Here is a 17,314-nt window from a genome sequence, read left to right as displayed (position 1 = left end):
TTCCGTACATAGGTTAATAAGTTGTAAGCCCAGTGTTGTACATTTAACCTGTTTTACATTCTCCAGGATAGGGATATTGTTTGCTTGATCTTCATCATTAAAGATTTCGCTAAGACCCAAGACTGGCTCAAAATTACAATTTAGATCACCAGCCAGGATAACAAAATCCTCCCTGGGATCTAATCTACTCAGAAAACAATCTAATTTGGCAATGGTCGGAGATTCTTTTGAGGAGGGTGAAGGCCTGTTATAGACATTTATAAGAAATAGATTCCTCCCATTGCAAGCTGTGATCTTTAGGGCTAATATATCTACCGAGTCAGTGGGTATCTCCTCTATGTTTACCCTTAGATTTATTTTCACCCATATCAAGAGCCCCCCTGACGGCCTACCACTTCTAGAGGGTATCGCACCAATCCCATAAGTCTTGTAGCCCACCCTATGAGGCGTCTCCACTGCCCAAGTTTCCTGAAAGAGGCAGAGATCAAAGGACTCTATATAAATAGCCCACTCTGGGTCCCTTAAGTTTTTATCAACTCCGGCTATATTCCAACAGATCATTTTTATCGGATTTTCAGGAGTAACTAATCTCTCAGTGAAAAACCTGGGCGTCACTACCTGAGAATTTGGGATGACATCATAGGGTACATTAACATTGTCATTGTCAGTTTTGCCCATACAAGAGGGAGCTGTGTTAACCAATACATCATTCACATCATCGAAAAACACAGTGTTAGCCAATGCATTCTGAGTGGTATTACTCACATCATCACAACTCAATGTATCTAACCCCACACACCCCAACACCTCATGGCATCAATCACAGTCGTCTAGGCCGCTAAAGATGTCATATCTATTAGAGGTTTCTAGCGGTGTGAATGGTTTCAGATTATCCATCCTACCCCTCTGGGTATTATGAGTTTTGGCCGATACATAGTTCCATCCCATTGGATCTGGTGCTATCATGGGGCATGGTATGCAGTGCATATTGTTTACATTCTGCAGAGGGGGGGGATAAGATGCGTAACAATTACTCCCAGCATTCTGTACAATAGGATGGTTAATTGGTGGAGCTGTGGGTAATGTGATGTAATTGCTGATATTGCGGCAAGTGAAGCTGTGACGGAAAAACCACTGACCTCGGGTAGAAGTAGGTCAATGGTTTGGGGATTATTATGTTATTTGTATTTCCAGCCTGCCAGTTCAATATGAACTGGACAGCATTTGGATCCCTAAAATTCACCACCACTATGTCACCATCAATGTCTTTGGGTCTACCCCCCAGCCATTGAAGGCGACGTACATGAACAATTTCTCCATTGACATGATTTGCAATAGGCCTATATAGGCTAAGCCAATGCATAATTTTGTTTTTTAATTGGGCAAAACCTTCCCTCTTGTTTGGTCCAAGCGCAGGCACCCCTGTTAAAACTACCACATAGGGTACTGCCTCTGGTGGAAGTTCGGGCAGAGGTGTCCTTCTAGCTTTCCCCCAAGCATGACTAGTGTCTCCCACCTCCCTTGTTGGTTTCACCAAAGGTGGATTAGATATGTTACCAGTGTTTTTATTTGTAACATTTGATGATGATGTAGGAACAAGGTTTTTTAGGTGTGGAGGATTAGGGGGTGGGTGAGTTTGTACAGTCGTCATCTGCATGTTCCCCGTAGATTTAGAAGTAGATGCAATTGGGGGAGGGATATTAATAGAAGTAGTGGTAGCTTTGGGTGCTTGGGTTTTTGCTGATGTGTTTTGTGGGACATTTGCTACAGTTGTTTTGGTCGCATTATTCAAACCGGTGTTAGTTACATCATCCTTTTTACCCAATACACGCTCAATGTTACACAACCTACATTCCACCTCCATCAACCTCTCCAGTATGCTTGCTGAGTAGGACTTGATCAAACTCTCTATGTCAAATAGGGACACAGGATCCCTGCTCACAGTAGGTCCATTAGCAACCGCAGACGTGTCCATAGAATCTTCGTTGGCTAACGGGGTAGTTGGCATGGCGGAAAATGTTATTGGAGCAGTACCCCCCTCGCTGTCTGTATGTGGAGTACAAAGTTCTTTAACAGCATTGCTTGTTTTCTTGCCAAAATCGCGACAGCTTAGTTTTGGTTGGAGCGGGTCTCCCCTTTTCCGCTGTTTTTTATTCGGTGGTGGACCATAAGTTTTTTGGGCAGGAATCAATTTTTTAACCTTAGTACGAGGTATTTTTACAACAGGCGAGGCTTCTCCTTTTGATGTACTTTGATTATTAGATAGTAGAGATAACCCACTCGCATCTAGGGTAGGTAAGGGGCTTTGTGTGAGCACAGTTACATTAGCTTCCAAGGGCTGACTATCCAATAAAGAGGACGAATCATTTACTGTCAAATCAATGTCAATATTATTAGAACCATTAGCTGGAAGAGAGGACAAAGGAACTAAGCCATTTTTTATGTTTTCCACGGAGCGACGTCGGTCAGCCCTCCTCTCAGCAAGGACAGATTCCCTAGCAATGTCAGGAGATGATTTGGAAAAATAATTGTCTAGGGTACCATTTAGCATCACTCCCTGTTCATCAGGTGCAGGCAGGTCTAAAATTGATGACGCCATTAGCAAAGGCTGAGGAGGGGAACCAGGGCAGGCAAGGTAATAAAGGGAGATGACAGCAAAAAGTACCTTATAGGCCAGGAATTATGGCCAGTCCGGTCTCCTCGGTTCTCGGAGGGTCTCAAAGGGTCCGCCCTTAGTCCGGGCTTTGTCCCGGGCTGAGTCCCGCACACGCGTCCCGCACACGCGCAGCTCCTCTTCCTGTTATATAGGAGGATTGCCAAAGGGGAGGGGTTACGGGAAGAGGCGGCAGGTGTGCCTGATGGTGATTGCACTGCCTGGTGAGCCTCGCAGTCCCGTTTGCTGACCTCCGTTCCGCGGCGTCTCCTCCCTCTGCACAGTCCGTGGGCAGGTCACAGGAATTACAGGCAGCTTCCAGCAGCAGAAAGAAAGAAATCACGGACTTCACACGCCTTAGCGAGCGGCCCCCGCGGAGCGGGGGCCGCGAGGCGTTATGAAGGTAGCGCCCAGAGGGGAGGGGTCACGGGAAGAGGCGGCAGGTGTGCCTGATGGTGATTGCACTGCCTGGTGAGCCTCGCAGTCCCGTTTGCTGACCTCCGTTCCGCGGCGTCTCCTCCCTCTGCACAGTCCGTGGGCAGGTCACAGGAATTACAGGCAGCTTCCAGCAGCAGAAAGAAAGAAATCACGGACTTCACACGCCTTAGCGAGCGGCTCCCGCGGAGCGGGGGCCGCGAGGAGTTATGAAGGTAGCGCCCAGAGGGGAGGGGTCACGGGAAGAGGCGGCAGGTGTGCCTGATGGTGATTGCACTGCCTGGTGAGCCTCGCAGTCCCGTTTGCTGACCTCCGTTCCGCGGCGTCTCCTCCCTCTGCACAGTCCGTGGGCAGGTCACAGGAATTACAGGCAGCTTCCAGCAGCAGAAAGAAAGAAATCACGGGCTTCACACGCCTTAGCGAGCGGCTCCCGCGGAGCGGGGGCCGCGAGGCGTTATGAAGGTAGCGCCCAGAGGGGAGGGGTCACGGGAAGAGGCGGCAGGTGTGCCTGATGGTGATTGCACTGCCTGGTGAGCCTCGCAGTCCCGTTTGCTGACCTCCGTTCCGCGGCGTCTCCTCCCTCTGCACAGTCCGTGGGCAGGTCACAGGAATTACAGGCAGCTTCCAGCAGCAGAAAGAAAGAAATCACGGACTTCACACGCCTTAGCGAGCGGCACAGTTAAATCATGCAACAAATGCTTGAACTGATGCAATTGTTGAAAAATGTATCCTTTTTTGTTCCTTCCATGATTCGGTTTGGATGGGCTTCCCATCCTGTTTTCATCATAATCCAACCCTCCCAAAAAGTCTAACAAGCATTTTCAATGCAACGGTTTCGCCTTTGCAAAAGTTAGAGCTATTGGCATTGTAAATGACAAACGTTTTATTTATGTGTTGTTTTTGAAAACAGATAAATAAATGGCAATGTCATTTACAATGCCAATAGCTTAATCTCTCGCAAATGCATGACCTATTGCATTTGCACCCACACACACACAGAACCACACAGAGCCACACACACTCACACAGAACCATACGCACCCACCCACCACACAGACCCCCTGCTTTTAAATGATATCGACCCCCACTAACATGCTGGACTTGCACCTCAGTCACTGCTGTGACCCGAGGGTTTGCCCATACAGTGCATTGTCCCAGTAAACAGAACTTAAGCTCTCCTTTTGTTAGCGCCACGAGGGCTCTGGCCTGCTTAGCAGAGAGTATGTTTGCTGCAGACAAATAACACACCTGCTTCCTCTCCAATCAGTGACAAAGAGTCAAGACTCGTGCTGCTGTACATTGAAACCTTGAAGGGTCACATTAACGGCCATGCTCCTGCTAACAGTGAAGAGAGGCGCTTTGTGTGAATGTGATCAGGGTTTGATTAAAGTCCCTTGGTTCACTTGCAAACGGCGGCATACGTGAACTGTGGCTGACTTAAAACTTTGTTTACTCATTTTAATTTGGTTCGTGCCTTGAAAATAACATGTCTATAATGAAGCCACTTGCAGCTCTGTCTGAAACCCGTGAATACCAGCCTGGTAGAATTGAACTATTGTATACGGATTATTAGATGGTGAAACCTACAGCTGATCCCATGCCAGGTACTGGTGCGTGTGTGTGCAGTCGCGGCTCCTGGAGGGAGTGCTGCGGGGCAGTGGGGCGGGCTGAGGGAGGGGCAGGATGGGGGGTAGTAAACTCCGGACCGACCGGGGTCATGACTGAAACATGACACCATCGGGTAATGTTCGCGCTATATAAAATCGCATGAAATAAATAAATAGGAGGAGGGGAGGCAAATAAGGAGGGGGGGGAGGCAAATTCAAGCCCAGTCGGAACAAACTCTTCACAGTTCCCTTTGTGATCATAAAGGTCCCCAAATTCAAAGAGCTTTGCGGATAGGAAATTAATTCCAGAGCGCCCTCCCCTCTCCCCATGTCGCTTGCCAAGCATGTGGCTGCTTGGACTTCAGCAAATGCCTGGAAGGGCTCCGAGATTGCTGATGAGAAATCTTCGCAGCAGAAATATGTGTTTCATGTGAAGGGGGACTGGTACGCCCTCCACAGACATGGGTCACATGGCTTATTAAACGTTAGTTTGATCTTTGACATCCTGGAAACAAATGGCCCTGATGATCGCAAAGAGGCGGTTAATTCATGCCCGCCTCACCCCTCCTTGGAAATCTCACGGGGACTCTGTCAGCCTGTGCTTGGGGAGACCGCAGTAATGGGGGATGTATGCAGTCACACCGCGGCTAGAGGGTATTGCTACTGAGATTGCAGTACCACAAGACCTACAGGCACTTAAGGGTGAGCTCCTCGCTGCGCTGACTGTAACACAAGGCACACAGTTGAACTTACATAGTCAGGGGTCAAAGGGCGATTCTGATTCGCAGCTCACAGTAATGCCACAAGACAGACACACAAACAAAGGATTGTAGGGGGAGCCTCTTGCAGATCTTACAGCAACAGAAACAACAAACACAGGGAGATTCCGCCGGAGATTTATAATACGGCACACAGACGAGATCTTCCTGCAGAGTTTACAGCAACTTATGCACACAGAAACAGGGGGAAAGGAGGGACGTCGGGAACGGGCACACGGACAGCGGGAGGGGGGCAGGAACGGACAGCGGGAGGGGGGGCGGGATAGACATACAAAGGGCAAATGCCGCTTACCTGCTAGCAAAGCCAGGAAACTGAAATCGCGCAACCCACCCCTGCAAACGACACTTTCAAAATGGCCAAAATTAAATAAACCACCGCCCACCGTCGCAATGCCGATCGCAAAGGGGCGGAGAGCGGAAAAAAACAGCGGAACGCCCACGAATCTGCTCCAGCGAAGATTGACACATCTCTCTTCCAATGGCTAGCATCCATTTATGGAGCTAGCCAATGGAAGAGAGAGGCGGGACAAAGCCCCGTACTGTCTAACATAAGATTTCGCCTGCGCGAACACTGCTGTGCAGTGGATGCCAGGCGAAACCTAAAAAGGGGCATTTTTTGCTGTGCATGATGGTATTTCAGCAGAAAGCTGAATGCATTAATAGCATGTTATATACATAGCTTCAAACAAAAATACAGTCACACTTTCCTCCCACACATAGCAGAAGTGGATTTAGTATTTTAAGTTTTGTATGAAGATATTTGAGTGCAAGTCTTTGAACGCGAGTTTAGGTTTAGACGCATGTTGGCAGTTTTTGTGTTTTTTGTGTTTTCAGTCCATGTTTTCAGGTACTACCAACAAGGTGAAGATGCAGTTAAAGCTCATTCACTATTTGCCCTGACCTTTGAAACTGCCAGCCAAGTATCCACCCAATGACAAGAAATGTTAAGTCTGTCAGACAGAGCACAAGTCACTCAGCTTGGATCACAGGATGATTTCACAGAAGTCACCAAAGGAACCACCATACATCATCAGAATAACCTAAGTCACAATCAGGCAAATAGATTAGTCAGTCAGATTTGGGGGATGTTGAACAAAGATTTCCCAACCATCACGATCATTAAAATAAAAAAATTATTGCAAATAGTCTTAAATTAAAAAATCTTTTCTGCACCACATAAGAGCTATCCAGTCTTTTCTTTATTCTTGGCCTGTTTTGTGTGAGAGGCCAATGCAAGCAATGCTAATAAATACAGGGCCAAATGTATTACTATAGCAAGCTATGGCTTTGACCTCTGGGGACAAGGAGAAGTTAGGGATATCCAAAAAGTAGAAAATAAATTTCTAAGAAATTTACTATCTGTGCCACAGTCAACATCATCTTACATAATCCACCAAGAAACCGGTTTAGGTTTTATTTCAGACCTAATCAGTATGGCACCTTTACTCTAGTGGATATAGGAATTTGGATAAACCGGGAGCTAGGGATGAACTTTGAAATTATTCGCAATCGCCTAGCACTTGATCATGCAAGCAGTATCCCCTGGTTGATCTATGTGAAAAGGCTTGCCACTTATTTAGGAAGGCCAGAGTTGTTCAACTCTCTAGAGAAGCTTCTAAAGGCGGATTTGATTTGGGCTAAAAACCCGTATCTGCAGGTGTCACAGACAGATAGAGAGGCAGGGAACTGAAAAAGCCACTGGTGTGGACACATCAATTGTTATCCACTTCATGTGTAATAGAACCCTATCAATATAGTAACTAATCAGCACCATTGTTTCCTTCTAGTGAGGTTTAGATTTAATCAATTACATCTACTTCTTGCAGAACCAAAGGGATGGAAAAAGATTGAGGACCGGGGTGTCTGTAGGTGTGATAATTTTTCCACTCAGGACTCATTGCACTTTGTTTTATTCTGTAAACACATGCACATCCGGAACCGGTTCATTTTACCCATTTTAAGGGGCAAAGGATTTTTACAGGCTAGACTTGCTTTTTTATATTTGCAGATGCTGACTAATGTTTGGGAAATTTTTAATATAGCTAGTTTTCTGACAGCAGCGGTCAGAATAAAGAAAAAGAGAGGGATCGCTATGAATTAGATCATTTTTAACTATGGTGAATTTTAATTATTATAACATGAATTGCTTTTTTGTAGATGATCTAGATGCATTTTGTACCCTTTTGGAGCTTGTGTAATTGCAGTAGTTAACATGTTTTATGTATTATGCTTTTATGGTTTTAATTAACCAAATAAAGTGAATTTGACTGGCTGACTGACTGTGTGTGAGGGAAGAGAAGGGGTGGGTGTATACAATCTCTGCAAAGTTTCATAGAGATGTGTTTCTGTTGTATGAGGGGTGCTACTTCGAGTAGAAATCTGACCCCAGACACTTCCAGCCAATTGGAGGCTCCTGCATCCAACTAAACACACCAGAATCCTTTTATTAGGGGTGTGTCACAACTCAAACAACCCCCTGAAGCTAGGTCTCTGGTCACGATGAGGCTACTTCAAATTTGACCAAACACAAACTAGGAAGGGACTAGAGAGTGAGCCTCCCCTCGTCCTCCAACCAGACTATTAAACTCACAAAACCGGGTAAAACAGGAAAAAGAAAAGAAAAAAAAGGAGACATAGGAATTATTCTCAACTACCAATTGCCCGAATCAGACCATTAAAACTGTCAAAGTGGGTGCCCCTCTAAATATTTATTCTGGACCCCCTTGGCAGGAGGAAAACGTTTTATAGAGCGGGTGTATCGGAGAGACTAAATCTCCATCACCCTATTCGCTGGTAACTAATAGGGTGATGGAGATTTAGGTGTACATGCATCAAAAGAGGCAATAGCAATTCTTTAATTGAGATTTTTAAAGAACAGCTATTGCCTATGCATGTAGGAATTGCAAAAATTCCTACACATACCTTAAGTGCTACTCGCAAATAAGGAATTAATTTCCATTCATTCCTATGGGCCTAGAGGACCATAGAAATGAATTGGAATTGCATGCGCAATTTGTGAGTACCCAATAGGTACTCGCAAATTGCGTATGCAATTTCAAGGGTGCAAGGATGCCAAAAGGACACATTGTTGCACCCCTGAAATCACAATTTATCCACATGTTGCACACACACATGCCCCAAGGGCATGTGTGTGTGTAAACATGGCACTTTGAAAAATGCATTTTAGTGCATTTTTGAAAGAAATCACAAATTACCATCAACTTTAGATTGATTGTAATTTGTGTTTCATATTTGCGAACTCACAATTTTTGTTTGTTTAATGCATTGTAGTTAAGGAATCGCAATTTGTGATTCCTAAATGCAATTGCAATTTATGTATTCGCAAATGTTGCGATTCCTTAAATTGCGATTTTTGCATTTGGGATGCATCATCCCAAATGCAAAAATACTGGTCGCAAATAGGCAGATTCTGCTAATTTGCCCGGTTGCAACCAGTTTTTATGTTGATGCATGTGGGCCTTAGGCTATCCGATGCACAAAGTTTTAATATTCTTTCTTTCTGCTTTCGGGATCCCATTTCATGTTAAACTCTTTCTTTAAAAAAATACATATATGCGCTCCACCGCAAGCATTTGTCTGAGCCTTGTGTAGAAGCGGTCCTTTGATGAAGCATGTCACTATTTGGTGGTTGAAGAGAATTTTAATAACCCTAAGGATTTCCCAGTTATTTCTCCCCCTAGACCGTTTGTATATCATAGATTCCCATATCCTGATTCAGGCAACTGGCATTTGAGAATATAATTCCTATTTTCTCATTTTTTCTGTACTTCAAATTTGAGCCAGAGGCAAACAGGTCAACAGTGTTTCTAACCTGCAACGAAATATAGTGGCGTTCAGCTACTAACATGAATAGTGCAAATCATACTAGCTGAATTGATCATTTAATGTATTTTTACAAACATCTATTTCAATGATCCCTCATTTATAGAGCCTCATTATCAAACTTACAGTGTCGCCGATTTTGAGATCCCCACATTTTCTGAGTCCAGGATGTGAGAGTCCATCTTGACACGTGGCTGTGAATGCCAAGCTGATATCATCTGGGCTGTCTCCCACGGTTAGTTCCACCTTAGACCGAATATTCTGCAAAAACACCAGAGGGGAGTAAGAAATATGAAGAACAGAAGGAACTTCAATAGTATTCCTGTTCAACAGTCCAACATCTGGGAAGATCAGTTCTTGGTTTAATTTACAAAGAGCGATGCACCTAGCCGTTTTAATGAAAAGCCATTCGTTACCTGGACAAAGATGTTTGGCAATTTCTAGATTAACCAAGAAGAACTGTTCTCAGAAAGGCAGACCATGTGCCAAGAACCAGTAGAGTGCTTTACACTGAACCTTCTTTATGCAGCTGGAGAAGCACAAACATGAGGTGCTATGCACAGAACAGTATGCTGAGAAAAATTTGCTGCGGTCCAATTACTGTAATTGGAATGTGATGGGATGCGAGAACATGAAAATAAGGTTGTACTAGACAATGTTGTGTAGTTGAGTTTTAACATATTTACATCACAAATATTTACAATGTGATGCAATCCTTAGAAGACCACTTTATCAATGTTCCAAAAGATTTTCTTCATACTTTAGTTCATTATTTTACTGACATTTCTAAATTAATTGTACCAAATGCTGTAAATGTATCATTTATTTTTTTCATTGACCCGTTCCCACATGCCACAATTGGCTGTGCTATTCGTGCAATTTTTTATGTGAATGTGGAAAGCAGTGATCTGGCATTTCCTGGAATACTCACAAAGCCAAATACTTAATAGCGCACTTTTTATTGAAGTAGTTTTGGCTGTTGAGGCTCTATAAATCGTTCACAGTCTGCCATATGTAATAAACCGCAATATGATATATTAGAAATATATTATAGAGATGAGACAGAAGAGCAGTTGTGAATTAGACACAAGGTAAAACACATGATCAATTGCCATGCATATCCTGTTCCAACAATGCATTACATGGAGTTAGGTAGGAAAACTGAGCTAAGTATCCAATTCAGGCCTCCTAACTTGGGAAAAAGACTTACTCAGTAAAGGGTTGCCTGTCGTTTAATTCTAAGACTAAGAGCCTGGTTTAAATCTTGGTAGATTAGGTCCTGCCATTGCTTTTTCAACGGTCTTCCCGTCTGCCGGCTTGGCGGTTCGCCTGCCTTATTTATATGTTGGCTGGTCCAGAGATGAAAGACCGCCAGAGTCCTGTTGACTCCTTAGAAATTTTCAACCGCATCGATGGCGGTAAAGGCAGAAACAGCTGTTGGTGGGACTGAAGCCCAGATTCCTGCAGTCTGATTCCGATGTGTCTTTCTGCCGTGGTAACTGTGGCGGGAATTCCTCCTACTTCTGGTTGGCAGAATTGAAGTGAATGGGGTAAAAAGTACCTTTTTTCCACCTTCCGTTTCCGTCTTGTACCTCATCGTCCAGGTACCTCCTTTGCTGCCCTGACTTCACCAAAGGACTCCGTTGTCCCAGCGATCTATGGTAATCTGCTTATACAATTGTTCCATGTATTGTGTACTGACAACTTCTGTAGCCTTTTGTGCTTCTGCATTGCTTTTACATGCAACATTTTTCTTAGGTGTAATGCAGTAGTGTTCATTTTCCTACTCATCAAGGTAAAATGAACACACCTCTATTAACACTTAACAAAAAATATTGTTGTTGTGGTGTTTTCCGATGTTGTGCTTGTGGTGTCTGTGGGTGTGCTTTCAATAGTGTGTGTATGCTGGTTGTGTGGCATGCTATATGTACAAAAAAGGGGCATAACACATTACCTACATATACATTAAGACACATGCACAATATATATGTGTAGTAAGATAATGATGAGTAGTAATTAGCTAACTCCACACCACCATGGCCTCACTCTGTCAAGACATTGCCAGCAAGAAAGCTCCTGTCTATTGCCGCAACATCTAAATATGTTGGGTCAGACCACTGTCAGCTTGACGGAGTACTTGGGACTGCTGCTATGGCAGGGCGGTGATAGTTCCGCCAAGATCTAAAGCAGCCCCTAAGATAGCCACCTAAAATAGCCACCTATGCCGAGCTCCAGTTTATCCCTACGAGCAGCAAATACGTCTCGTTCCCACTGCTAAAAGAATGTGTACATGACTTTGCAGCATAAATACTTGGCCTGCCCAGGCTGGTCGTCACATTATTAATGATAGGACAGAGAGGAGGAACCAGAAACCTTTTCGGCATGGGAAGCAGAAAAGGACCACTTAAAGGGTTTCTCTTAACATTTTAGATGCTAATTTCCAGCCCTGAAACTAAAAAATAAAAGAGTAAGGCTTCAGGCTGATGTGATGGAGCCTGCTACTAAAAGAATTACCTAAACGGAGATGAACCCATAATAAAGTTCCCAGTTATAAAGATTTCTCATTCCCACAGACAGTTTTTTAGGGCTCGCCTGCTGATGCGCTTCTGCGCATAGCTGGCGAAGCTCTATTGTGGCTTATCCAGAGTTTAACCATCACTGGCTATTCCACTGGCGATTCCATGCAGTGCATGTGCTTTTTAGGTCATTGCGCAAGCGCAAGCCCTAAAAATCACGTGCACAATGCCACCAGCCGCCTGCCTGCCTGCCTCGCATTACCACATCAAAGGCAGCCCTCCCGGCGCATTTCTCACCCCCTAATTATTCACGGCCGGCCTGCCGTACTTTCAGTTTCATGGCCACCAGGCCATGTCTCCTTTTAAAACTTGTTTAACTTGTTTCTTTGAGGTATGCTTCAGGCTTGTTTACATTGTCTACCCCCAGCTGATGCTCAATTTCTGTTCTCTTCCCTAATGCATCGCTCGCTCTAATCTTGTAACCTCAACCCCTCCACTAAGTTTTGTTTCCTCTCTCTGCCTCGCTCTCCTTGAATTTCGTTTCTCCAGCTTTCTAAACTCATTGGGATGGGCACTGTTTATTAATGGTCTAAGACATTCCTCCCTGTTATCCGCCTCCAGGCCCCCCCCCATCCTGCACCCATCCTAGCTCTTCGGCCAGCTCCCAGGGTTACAGTGAACAGGCTCAAACTCTCTCACCATTAACCCTTTAATTCCACTTTAAACATTCCCTTTCGGACTGCATGTTTCACCCGAGGGCTAGAGTAGGAACATTGCAATTATGTGTGTATTCCTGTTTTAAAAATGTTTTGCTACGTACAGTGGTAAAAACGCTTTTGGTTTTCAGGGACACTTGTGAAGTGTTGGAGGAACGCTCCGTCTCTGTCCTTCGTGCCAGATCCAACTTCCCCTACCCAAGTACATCTCTTAGTCTGTAACATAAGGGCCAGGAAAGGGAACTTTCTACTGCTGAACGTAGAGTGCATGTCATTAGGGAGGCGTTTTCAAGGTCTGCATTCAGCAATGATGTAAAAGCTGTCCTTGAAACCAAAAACCTTGAGAATCCTTTTTTCATGCGCCAAATAGAAATGAATGAACCCCCATTTCAGTGGTTAGTTAGCAATGATACCTTTATCGCTGTTCCATCAGATAATGTTTTGTCTTCAGAATTCCAAAAGCTGCATCTTGTTAAATATATGCCTTAGTGACTTAAATCTGGCCTGTTGTAAAATTGAGAATTTGTGAGACCAGTACCGCTGAATATTTTCCTATTAAGTGGACACTGACTGCACGTATTTAATATCTGTGGCGCTTATAAAAGGCTGAGGCTGCCCATGTCGTTTACAGAAATTGCTTCCCGCACTTCACCGACAGCAAAAGCTACGTTCCAAGATAATATTTTTCACTCCTCCTACGTTCTGAGAAAAGTCTCCAAACATCTGGCAGACAAAAATGGAAATGGTAGAAACAAAGCTCAGCCTTGGTGCAAACAGCTGCATACAACAGAATATGAACTCAAGAATTGAAGCTCTAAAATGTGACCGCAAGAGTGACTAGGTAAGATTACAGGGACACCACCACATCACTCAGGGACATCACCATACAGCTCCACCGATGCACCCACCACACAGCTCCACGATGCACCCACCACACAGCTCCACCGAGGCACCCACCACACAGCTCCACCGAGGCACCCACCACACAGCTCCACAGATGCACCCACCACACAGCTCAACAGATGCACCCACCACACAGCTCAACAGATGCACCCACCACACAGCTCCACCTACACAGCTCCACTGATGCACCCACCACACAGCTCCACCGATGTACCCACCACCCAGCTCCACCGATGCACCCAGCACAGCTCCAACGACACAGCTCCACCGATGCACCCACCACACAGCTTCACCGATGCACCCACCACACAGCTCCACTGATGTACCCACCACACAGCTCCACCGATTTACCCACCACACAGCTCCACCGATGTACCCACCACACAGCTCCACCGATGCACCCACCACACAGCTCCACCGATGCTCCAACTAAGCTCCACCAATGCACCCACCACACAGCTCCACCAATGCACCCACCACACAGCTCCACCGATGCACCCACCACACAGCTCCACCGATGCACCCACCACACAGCTCCACAGATGCACCCACCACACAGCTCCACCTACACAGCTCCACCAATGCACCCACCACACAGCTCCACCGAGGCACCCACCACACAGCTCCACCGAACGACCCACCACACAGCTCCACCGATGCACCGACCACACAGCTCCACCGATGCAGCCACCACAGAGCTCCACCGACACAGCTCCACCGATGCACCCACCACCCAGCTCCACCGATGCACCCACCACCCACCTCCACCGACACAGCTCCACCGATACACCCACCACCCAGCTCCACCAATGCACCCACCACACAGCTCCACCGAGGCACCCACCATACAGCTCCACCAAGGCACCCACCACCCAGCTCCACTGATGCACCCACCACACAGCTCCACCGAGGCACCCACCATACAGCTCCACCAAGGCACCCACCACACAGCTCCACTGATGCACCCACCACACCGCTCCACCGAGGCACCCACCACACGGCTCCACCGATGCACCCACCACACAGCTCCACAGATGCACCCACCACCCAGCTCCACCGAAGCACCCTCCACACAGCTCCACCGATGCACCCACCACAAAGCTCCACAGATGCACCCACCACCCAGCTCCACAGATGCACCCACCACCCAGCTCCACAGATGCACCCACCACAGAGCTCCACCGAGGCACCCACCACACAGCTCCACCGATGCACCCACCACACAGCTCCACCGATGAACCCACCACACAGCTCCACCGATGCACCCACCACACAGCTCCATGAGGCACCCACCACACAGCTCCACGAGGCACCCACCACACAGCTCCAGCGAACGACCCACCACACAGTTTCACCGATGCACCCACCACACAGTTTCACCGATGCACCCACCACACAGCTCCACCGATGGAGCCACCACACAGCTCCACCGACACAGCTTCACCGATGCACCCACCACTCAGCTCCACCGATGCACCCACCACCCAGCTCCACCGACACAGCTCCACCGATGCACCCACCACACAGCTCCACCAATGCACCCACCACACAGCTCCACCGAGGCACCCACCACACAGCTCCACCGAGGCACCCACCACACAGCTCCACCGATGCACCCACCACACAGCTCCACCGAGGCACCCACCACCCAGTTCCACCGATGCACCCACCACCCAGTTCCACCGATGCACCCACCACCCAGCTCCACCGATGCACCAGCGACGGCTCGTGGAGGGAGTTACGGTGGGGCAGGAGGGCGGGGAGGGGGAGGGGCAGGGCGGAGGTTGCTAAAAACCGGCATATGGATAATTGCAGGTAAGTAAACAATTTAATTAATAAAACGAATTTCGTAGTGCGCCTTGCATCGCAAAATGCAATGCAGTGCGAGCTACGAAATTCGTTTTATTAATTAAATTGTTTACTTACCTGCAATTATCCATATGCCGGTTTTTAGCAACCTCCGCCCTGCCCCTCCCCCTCCCCGCCCTCCTGCCCCACCATAACTCCCTCCACGAGCCGTCGCTGAGATGCACCCACCACCCAGCTCCACCGACACAGCTCCACCGATGCACCCACCACGCAGCTTCACCGATGCACCCACCACCCAGCTCCACCGATGCACCCACCATCCAGCTCCACCGATGCACCCACCACCCAGCTCCACCGACACAGCTCCACCGATGCACCCACCACACAGCTTCACCGATGCACCCACCACACAGCTCCACCGAGGCACCCACCACACAGCTCCACCAAGGCAGTCCACCACACAGCTCCACCGATGCACCCACCACACAGCTCCACCGAGGCACCCACCACACAGCTCCACCGATGCACCCACCACACAGCTCCACCGAGGCACCCACCACACAGCTCCACCGAGGCACCCACCATACAGCTCCACCAAGGCATTCCACCACACAGCTCCAACGATGCACCCACCACACAGCTCCACCGAGGCACCCACCACACAGCTCCACCGAGGCACCCACCACACAGCTCCACCGAGGCACCCACCACACAGCTCCACAGATGCACCCACCACACAGCTCCACAGATGCACCCACCACACAGCTCCACAGAAGCACCCACCACACAGCTCCACCGAAGCACCCACCACACATCTCCACCGAAGCACCCACCACACAGCTCCACCGATGCACCTACCACACAGCTCCACAGATGCACCCACCACCCAGCTCCACCGATGCACCCACCACACAGCTCCGCCGAGGCACCCACCACACAGCTCCACCGATGCACCCACCACACAGCTTCACCGATGCTCTAACTAAGCTCCACCAATGCACCCACCACACAGCTCCACCAATGCACCCACTAAGCTCCACCGATGCAACCACAGCATCACTCAGCGCAACCACAGCATCACTCAGCGCAACCACAGCATCACTCAGCGCAACCACAGCATCACTCAGCGCAACAACAGCATCACTCAGCGCAACAACAGCATCACTCAGCGCAACAACAGCATCACTCAGCGCAACAACAGCATCACTCAGCGCAACCACAGCATCACTCAGCGCAACCACAGCATCACTCAGCATAACCACAGCATCACTGGTTCAAATATGTTCTTTCAATGTTTCACCTCCACCGACACAGCTCCACCGATGCACCCACCACACAGCTCCACCGATGCACCCACCACACAGCTCCACCGAGGCACCCACCACACAGCTCCACAGAGGCACCCACCACACAGCTCCACAGAGGCACCCACCACACAGCTCCACAGAGGCACCCACCACACAGCTCCACAGAGGCACCCACCACACAGCTCCACCGAAGCACCCACCACACAGCTCCACCTAAGCACCCACCACACAGCTCCACCGAAGCACCCACCACACAGCTCCACCGATGCACCTACCACACAGCTCCACAGATGCACCCACCACCCAGCTCCACCGATGCACCCACCACACAGCTCCGCCAAGGCACCCACCACACAGCTCCACCGATGCTCTAACTAAGCTCCACCAATGCACCCATAACACAGCTCCACCAATGCACCCACTAAGCTCCACCGATGCACACACCACTAAGCGCAACCACAGCATCACTCAGCGCAACCACAGCATCACTCAGCACCACCACAGCATCACTCAGCGCAACAACAGCATCACTCAGCGCAACCACAGCATCACTCAGGGCAACCACAGCATCACTCAGCGTAACCACAGCATCACTGGTTCAAATATGTTCTTTCAATGTTTCAAGCGGTTTTCAAGCTTTCTTGCTTTATTATAAATCACAAAAAGATGTTAACATTTCACTTCTGTTCTTGGATTTTCGTCACAATAAAAAACACTGAACATAATCTTCACAAAAGTTATTTACA

At 47.9% G+C, this 17,314-nt stretch overlaps 1 protein-coding gene across 1 annotated transcript in view; it reads right to left on the bottom strand.

Annotated features, from left to right (window-relative positions):
* Positions 1–17,314, bottom strand: part of ITGB5 (integrin subunit beta 5) — a 658,371-nt gene that overhangs the window by 238,896 nt on the left and 402,161 nt on the right. Inside the window, exon 9 of the mRNA XM_086957094.1 lies at positions 9,444–9,578. Within this exon, the coding sequence (XP_086813220.1) occupies positions 9,444–9,578 (135 nt within the window). The remainder of the gene's footprint in view (positions 1–9,443; positions 9,579–17,314) is intronic.

This window comes from Lissotriton vulgaris, chromosome 2_1, assembly GCF_964263255.1.
Source record: "Lissotriton vulgaris chromosome 2_1, aLisVul1.2, whole genome shotgun sequence".
In the NCBI taxonomy this organism is placed as follows: domain Eukaryota; kingdom Metazoa; phylum Chordata; class Amphibia; order Caudata; family Salamandridae; genus Lissotriton; species Lissotriton vulgaris.
Note: the sequence above shows the minus strand (reverse complement) of the source record. Positions and strands in the feature narration are given on the sequence as shown.